This window comes from Hemitrygon akajei, chromosome 12 (genome assembly GCF_048418815.1).
Source record: "Hemitrygon akajei chromosome 12, sHemAka1.3, whole genome shotgun sequence".
NCBI classification, from domain to species: domain Eukaryota; kingdom Metazoa; phylum Chordata; class Chondrichthyes; order Myliobatiformes; family Dasyatidae; genus Hemitrygon; species Hemitrygon akajei.
In genome coordinates this window covers 23,741,192-23,750,218 of record NC_133135.1, presented here as the reverse complement: position 1 = coordinate 23,750,218, position 9,027 = coordinate 23,741,192, and the positions used below count along the sequence as shown (strand labels likewise).

The 9,027-nt window shown below is 37.7% G+C and overlaps 1 protein-coding gene across 4 annotated transcripts in view; it reads right to left on the bottom strand.

Annotated features, from left to right (window-relative positions):
- Nucleotides 1–3,593: 3,593 nt before the first annotated feature.
- The window catches only part of tlcd4a (TLC domain containing 4a), a 204,468-nt gene continuing 199,034 nt past the window's right edge, over nucleotides 3,594–9,027 (bottom strand). For all 4 annotated transcript variants that reach the window (XM_073062729.1, XM_073062730.1, XM_073062728.1 and 1 more), the window contains one exon: nucleotides 3,594–8,423. In XM_073062729.1, coding sequence (XP_072918830.1) covers nucleotides 8,108–8,423 — 316 coding nt within the window. In that variant the 3' untranslated portion in view covers nucleotides 3,594–8,107. The remainder of the gene's footprint in view (nucleotides 8,424–9,027) is intronic.

Below are 9,027 nucleotides of genomic sequence, written 5' to 3'. Positions count from 1 at the left end.
TGCAGAGTTTCCTCTTGCTTCAAATTATCCACCATCGTCCCTGCACCAAAAAAGACCAAGGTAACATGTCTGAACGACTGGCGTCCTGTTGCACTCACCTCAATAATAAGCAAAAGCTTTGAGAGGCTGGTCAAGGACTACATCTGCAACATGCTACCACCCACACTGGACCCTCTACAATTCACCTACCGACACAACCGATTGACAGATGACGCAATAGCCACTGTTCTACACATCTAGAGAAGAAGGATGCTGAAGTGAGAATGCTGTTTCTCGACTCAGTTCAGCATTCAATACCATAATTCCATCCAGGCTCGACAGGAAGCTCAGAGACCTTGGCCTTGACCCTGCCTTGTGCAGCTGGATCCTGGACTTCCTGTCAGATCGCCAAGTTATAAGAGTGGGCTCCCTCACCTCCACTCCTCTGCTTCTCCACACAGGAGCCCATCAGGGCTGTGTACTAAGTCCCCTCCTTTATTCCCTGTATACCCATGACTGTGTCGCCACCCACAGCTCTCATTTGCTAATTAAATTTGCCGAGGACACTACATTGATTGCCTAATCTCAAACAATAACGAGGCAGCCTACGGGGAGAAGTCATCTCTCTGACACAGTGGTGTCAAGGAAACAACTTCTGCCTTAATGTCGCAAAAACAAATGATCTGGTTGTGGATCACGGGAGGAATGGAGACGGGCTAACCCCTAATTGATATCAATGAATCTGGGGTTGAGGGGGTAAACAGCTTTAAGTTCTTCAGTATCCACGTCACCGAGGACTTCACGTGGTCTGTACACACTAGCTGTGTTGTGAAAAAGGCACAACAGTGCCTCTTTCACCTCAGACGTTGAGGAAATTTGGTATGGGCCCCCAAATCCTGTGAACTTTCTACAGGGGCACAATTGAGAGCATCCTGACTGGCTGCATCACTGCCTGGTATGGGAACTGTACCTCCCTTAATCACAGGACTCTGCGGTGAGTGGTGCGGACAGCCCAGCGCATCTGTAGTTGTGAACTTCCCATGATTCAGGACATTTACAAAGTCATGTGTGAAAAAAAGGGCCCGAAGGATCATTGGGGACACAAGTCACCCCAACCACAATCTACTTCAGCTGCTACAATCTGGGAAACGGTACCGCAGCATAAAAGCCAGGTCCAACAGGTTCCCGGACAGCTTCTTCCACCAGCCATCAGACAGATTAACTCACGCTGATCTGAGTGTATTTCAATGTTACATTGACTGTTCTATTTATTATGAATGATTACTAATTACAATAATTGCACATTTAGATGGAGACGTAAAGATTTTTACTCCTCACGTATGTGAAGGATGTAAGAAATAGTCAATTCAATTCAAAATGTTGAAATAAAGCTCGCATGCACCACTCGCGCTGGCAGCTCGTTCCACACTTTCATGACCCTCTGAGTGAAGAAGTTTCATCTTATGTTCCCCTTAGACTTTTCTCCTTTCACCCTTAATCTGACCTCTAGTTATAGTCCCACCCAACCCCAGTGGAAAAAAGCCTGCTTGCATTTACCCTATCTATACCCCTCATAAATTTGCATACCTCTATCAAATCTTCCCAAAATATTCAACGTTCTAAGGAATAAAAACCTAACCCATTCAATCTTTCTATGTAACCCAGTTTATCCAGACCCAGCAGCGTTCTTGTAAAATTTCTCTGTGCTCTTTCAACCTTATTTACATCTTTCCTGTAGGTAGGTGACCAAAACTGCACACAACACTCAGCAATACCTTGTACAACTTCAACATAACACCCCAGCTCCTGTATTAAATATTTTGATATATGATGGCCAATGTACCAGAAGCTTTCTTTACAACCCCATCAACCAGTGACACCACTTTCAATTATGTACCTGTATTTCCAGATCCCTTTGTTCTACCGCACTCTCAGTACCCTACCGTTCACCCTAGCTGGTCCTACCGAAGTGCAACACCTCGCATTTGTCTGCATTAAATTCCATCTGCCGTATTTCCAGCCAATCCAGATCCTGCTGCAAACCATGATAATCTTCCTCGTTGTGCACTGCACCCCCAAACTTGGTGTCATCTGTAAAATTGGTGATCCAGTTAACCCAGTTGATATAGATGACTAGGACTGTTTCCTTGGCACTCCATAGTCAAAGGCCTCCAGAGAGGCGACCATCCACTACCACTCTCTGGCTTCTCCTACAAAGCCAATGTCTAATCCAATTTACTACCCGATCTTGAATATTGAGTGACTGAACCTTCTGGACCAACCTGTCATATGGGACATTGACAAATGCCTTGCTAAAGTCTGTGTTGCCTTGCCTTCATCCGCTTTCCAGGTAACTTCCTTCCACTCGTGCCGGTCCTAAATTCCAAATCATTATTTCTGCTACATGAAACAGTTTTTCCTCATGTCCTTGGTTGTTTGAAATCTATGTTCATTACCAATCCTGAAATTGTAGGGCAAACACGAGGAAATATGCAGTCCTGACGAAGGGTTTCGGCCCGAAACATCAACAGTGCTTTTTCCTATAGATGCTGCCTGGCCTGCTGTGTTCCACCAGCATGTGTGTTGTCTGAAATTATAGGAATAATTTTCCTTAATACAGTTTGCCTAGATCTTTTGTAATTTTTTTTATATCAAATTTCAGAACAATTCAACAGTCTGTCCCTATTTGAAATTCCTCATTTCTTGAAACTTTTCTGCAACTTATTTTGGTTTTCTACAATCTATTCTTACAATAGTGGCCAAATGTAGGCTCAACATTCCATTGCAGCTGTACCCATGTTTCATAATGGTTCAACATGATCTCAGTTATACTATTATACTCAGTGCCACTGTTTATAAAGTCCGCGATCTGAGAACAAATACTTCTATGCTTCATTGTTCCTAACCCTTGTTTAGAATGTAATGTTAAGTTTATCAGGGCAATGACTGCATATCACATAAACCAGACAGGAAACTCTCCCCATCATGAAACCATTAATTGCCCCATATCTCAGCATTTTGCACATATAATCTTGTTCTCTCTTGATATTCAGTCAGACACAATCATCACGAAGTCTACAACCACTTACTTTTTTAGGCACATGTACTGGTTGCATTATGGCCAAGTACAGCAATTCGTATGTGAGAAGCTTCACTGTGGAAGCAGCCCAATACATCTCGAGCACATCCCTCCCCACTGCTGGGAGTATCCACATGAGGTGTTGCCATAAGACGACAATATCTACCAAAGTTCCCACCTTTACAACCATGCCATCTTCATATAGCTACAGCACCAGATTCAACTATAAGATCTTGAAACAACCTGCACAACCCTAATCAGTGTCTCAGAACAGCAGCACTACAATCACTTCGCACTACAATGGAACTGCACTTTTCTTTTGGTTTAGTGTGTTTTCTGGTTGTGTTATTTCTGGTAAAAGTGTTCATAATTCATATTTGATTTATATGTTTCTAGGTATGTTGCATACCTCATACTATTACATTATGTTATACTGGGAAGTTTTTCTTACACTGTTATATCCACAAGTCCATACATGTAGAGTTCTTCTGAAATTTCAAGTTGGAATTGATGCTTTTTTTACAGAAAACCAATAACCAGAGCATATGCTTTATTTTGATTTTATAATAGGATCTTTCAGTGAATCATTCATATCTTAAACAAAAGCTGGATCATATGAGAAACATTAATCAGAAATTTAAAATTGCTAAAACAAACAATAAACTACTGTACTACATAAAATACTTTCAGTATCATCCGAGGTATCATTTTCAGAAGGTTAAGTTTTCAACAGCACAATAAGTACAAAAATATATGTAAATGATTATTTACATATGATACGGTGAACTGAATTTACTGATTCTTAAGTTAAGTTATGCTAATTTGCAATTCATAATATGAAATCTTTAATCATTTAGAAAGACACGTCACAAAATAAAGGCATGTACCCAATTATCCCAGCTTGTCATAGTGGTTCATGGAATTCAAATCAACACTTTTCCTTTCTTCTTTCCATCAGATATTTCTCCTTGGAAGACCTATTCAATTATTCTGAAAATTATTACAGAATCTGTACTCACCACCTTGTTAGGCAGATCATGACAAATTGCCTTCATTTTTAAGGCTTTAATCACCACTGGAATCAGTTAATCCATACTCATCAAAACCTTCCTATAAAAACTTGCCAACATTTTGCATAGATTTTAAATAGAAAACAAATCACATTGTGCTAATATTCAGCAATTTCACTATATTGAACATATAATTAATAAAACATTAGTTTATTGGTATTGCCTCACTATATTAGCTTGTATTAGAAATGTAAGTGATATTCAGGACCAATCAACTTTTGAACAAATCATACTCAAAATAATTTACAAGAATATCACTCTCTGTTTCATTAACAAAATGTATAGATAAAGCATGCAAAGAGGAAATATAACTATAATAATCCTTTCAAGATTTCTTGATTAGAATAAATAGTTCTTTGAATTTTGGAATAATTATGCTATAAATATATATATTTGTTTAATATAAAAAGAACTATCTTAATCAGCTGCTGCCTCTTGCTTGGGTAACTGCACAGATATAATAGTACCCCAACTTGTAATACAGATATCATATTCACATGTGGATGTTGGACAGCAAAGTTTCAACCAGCTATTGAATCAGTGAGAACATCTCAATAATATACCAGACATTCAAACTGTCATACTTTTAACGAAAAGGCAACAATAAGAACTAGGAACCCCTGTCAGTTTTCTCCTTATGCAATCTTTGGTAGCTTAAGTGTCACATTCATCTGAGATTAATAAATTCACAGAACAGAAGTCAAACTGGGAACTAGTTTGTCCAAATGACTAGGCACTACAGGGTTTTTTTTTATGTTCCAAGGTGACTTTTGATCTGCTCAAAATTTCGATGAGACTTCAAATGAAAAAGTAAACATTTTGCAATGTCATATATAAAAGACTAAATTCTATCCTTAAATCATCATCACCAAGACTAATATAAAACAACTGAAATAACGTAAAGTGTGATGGAAAATCAAAACAATTTTTAAACCTCAATTTTTTGTGATTCTCAACTTTTTACATCATAAAAATATGCATATATCTATACCTCAAAACAGTTGTTGAAATAAACAACTACAAGCTATTTATTTTGGTGTACAAGAATTCCCCAAAAATTTGGTATATAAGCAAGCTATATTAGTTTCTTCATATTTTGATTTGGATCGCTGGAACTCAAAGAGCCTACAAAACTAAGTATTGAACTACGGGATTAAAATTCTAAATGATCAAATTTACAACAAATTAGTTAGGCCACGCTTTCTCAAAAATGTGCTGAATCACACAACTTCAACAATGGCTGGCTGGGTAATATGGATGTGGATCAACAGCTTTAAAATGGAACAGATAAACTGTACCCTCAGACTGGGGAGGCGTTCTTTAACTTTGCAATATACAATCAAATTCCCATACAAGCTTATAGCTCTTTCATATAAACTGAGACTCTCTTGTGTTCCTTGACTTACCATAAGAGAAAAGGTAGTACTGCTATTAATGAAAGGAATGTAAAATCATACTCTAGTAATAATAAATAAGGTAGGTCACCCTTCCAACTAGCATATATGATATAGTGAAAAATGATCTTAAAAATCAGATATACAATGACACAGGCAATAACTTGATGTGTAGGGAAAACATACAAAATAAATTAAGGTTTGATAAACTAAGATAAATCTTTTTAAAAGTTTAAAGATGCATGTCTCTGCAGTATGCTTAACATTCTATGAAAGTGCTACAGAAAACGGTGGATCTGTGTAGATTGATAATGGATCTAACAAGTGAGTTGTAGGATAACTTGGAGAACTATGTGATGAACAACTACACTGCACCATTCTGATTCTAGTTAGTATTCAGGTGCATCACATGACCTTACAGAGTAGGAAAATATAAATATATTAAAATATAAAAATAAAAAATACTGGCTATTACCTATCTGATTTCACTTAGGATAAACGCATTCTTAGCTGCCCATTGAGGTTCAGTGTACTCATTCTTTTTATCCTAGTGAACCTGAAAATAATGTGGCGAAGAGAGATACAGGACAGAAACAGGGCCCTTGTTCCACTGAGAACACACCATCAAGCTCCCTTCTTACCAGCGTTCATTTAGCTCTCCCACCAACTCCCAACAGATTCTGCCACTCAAGGGACCATTTCTAGTGATCAATTAACCAACCAACCCACATATTTTTGGAGGATGAGGAGGAAACTGGAGCAGATGGAGAAAACCCACATATGGACAGCATCAGAGGCCAGGATTTCACCTGTGTCACTAGAGTTGAGCAGCTGCTTCACTACCTGTTACTGTGCAATCAAAACAAAGTTTGAAATTCAGTTCACTGTCATTTATCTTACTTCCTTCACAGAATCTCTGTAAAAATGTTTTATAGTGCAGGCGACCTGGAGTCAATTCCTACCACTGCCTGTAAGGAGCTTGTATGTTCTCCCCGTGACCGCATGGGTTTCCTCCAACAGCTCCGGTTTCCTCCCACAGTCCAAAGACGTACTGATTGGCAGGTAAATTATCCCTTGAGATTAAAATTTGGGGATTGCAGGATGGTGTAACTCAAAGGGCCAAAAGTGGTTATTCCCACCTGAATTTCAATAAATTAAAAAAAATAATAGTTCATGTAACAAAGTAGAAAAGGGTGTTGCTTGGCATAACTGTTTACAAATTAGGATTTCTGGCATCAGCTGTTCACCTATTGTATGAACAGTTCCACCAACTTTCCATGTTCATGTTAACTAGTAATGCAACTATGACTCTACCATGTGTAGAATTCATAAACATACAGCTTCAAATCAGCCTCCACAATGGAGAAGAATTGAAGTGGAGCAAATCTTTGTATCAATCCTGTATTGTAAACATAGAAATACCAATGTGTGTAGAGCGTTGAGGTCATGATTTAAGAGACTTTGTCAGTATTAAAATGTGAGATTGACAGGCTTAATAACAGGTCCTAGCAGACTCTGGATTAGATGCTATTGCTAAATTCAAGGTACACTTAATATAGTCTCAACTATCGCACACATAAACAAAGGTTTTAATACCTATTTGTTGTTCCTAAAAGAAATCAAATTTAATTTACTAAAATCTACAATTCTTGCCTAAATGTATATTCAACCTAAACACTACTCTAAACAAGAAACAAATGGTACTGCATTACCAGTAAATACTTGGCAAAATTAATTTTTTTAATTACGTATTGGTGGTTATAACTTTTGTGAATATGTAGAACTGACAGCTTTGAGGTTCAACATGTAAATATTTCTGTGTGTGTGTGTGTGTGTGTGTTATAGTATATATTATAATGCACACAGTTATTAATTACTCCTAAGATAACCAACAATCTTGTGCACAATTTTCAGATCACCAGCAGATCAACTGACTTCTCATGATAAAATTTCCTGAAATTGTACAGTGAAATGCAGATTTAAAAATACTAAGCAGTTTCATTCCTGCATGTATATAGACAAATCTGATCCTCCCAACCTGCAGGGAGTACATTCTCCAAGGTTGAGGAAACCATCTTATGACTTTCTTCTCTAGACTGAAGGCACAATGTAAATGCAAATCATTCTTTAGCAAGTTTCCAAAGAGGAAGAGCGTTGTTGGAGGTGGGTGGCTGTCATTTGCAAGTTTTGAAAAAAAATTGTAACTTGGCAAGAAAAGATTCCTATAAGGGCATACAATTGGTTGACAACATTCTGAGCATCACAAAGTTTTCTAGAATAAAGAGTGCAAACCTAAAAGCATGCCTTTACACAGATCTTGCAGAGTAGGTTGTAACTTGGACGTAGCTCAAATGCCTCCATTTACTCTTTGGTTCAAAAGAAAAATGATCAATCATTCAGTGAATATGCAGTTTGCTTATGTAACCTCTGGATGGTCATTAATGAGTTTAAGTTCTAAGATGCAATGGACACCTGTATATATGTACAGTACTTTGAAACAGTACATTTTTGGCTATGTGTACAGAACCCCAACTGCAAGTACCTTATAGTAAAAAAAATGAAGATGACACAGTAAAAGGGAGCCTCTATCGCTGTTTTCCATTTTCTTGGATCTCTGCTTTATCCTTCTTGCAGGCAAGCAGAACTTTGTGGCACCCTTTTCCAATTTTATACATCCACATTACATTCATAACATCTAAGCAAATACTAGCAATGATCCAAGTAAGTTGTGCTTTTAGTCCAAGTTTGTCAAAGGCCTCTGTTCCGAATGTGGAAATCATTCTTTTATAGTAGGGGGGCATGACAGCAATTCTCACCAGGAAGAATATCACTGCCATCAGAAGCCCGTTAATAATATTTGATCTGGAGGTTTTTGGGTAACGTAATGCTTCAAAAAACCACCTGGAAAGCAAACACAATAATAAGAAACACTTTGAATTTAACATACAATGAAAATACAATTTACATTTTTGCATCATCATCATTGGGAAGATAAACCGTAAACTTATAAATTGACAGCATATTTGATGACCAAATGTAACTGTGGTCCAGATCACACATTTAAGTCACACTCTCTCTTCCCAATTGCAATAGTGAGAAGTTCATTAAAGGGGGAATATTCATGCAAAACTGAGTATACAATCAGTGGCCACTTTATTAGGTATATCTAATGTGAATATCTAATCAGGTGATCATGGGACAGTAACTCAATGCATAAAAACATGCAGACGTGGTCAAGAGGTTCAGTTGTTGCTCAGGTCCAATGCCAGAATGGGGAAGAGATGTGATCTAGGTAACTTTGACCATAGAACAATCGTTGGTGCAAAAGTGGTTTGAGTATCTCAGAAACTGGAATTTTCACACACAATATGCAGAGTTTACAGAGAATAGTGCAAAAAACAAAAAAAAAAAACACCCTGTTCTGTGGGCCTAAATGCCTTGTTAATGAGAGAGGTCAGAGACGAATGGCCAGACTGGTTCAAGCTGTAACTCAATTAACCACGCA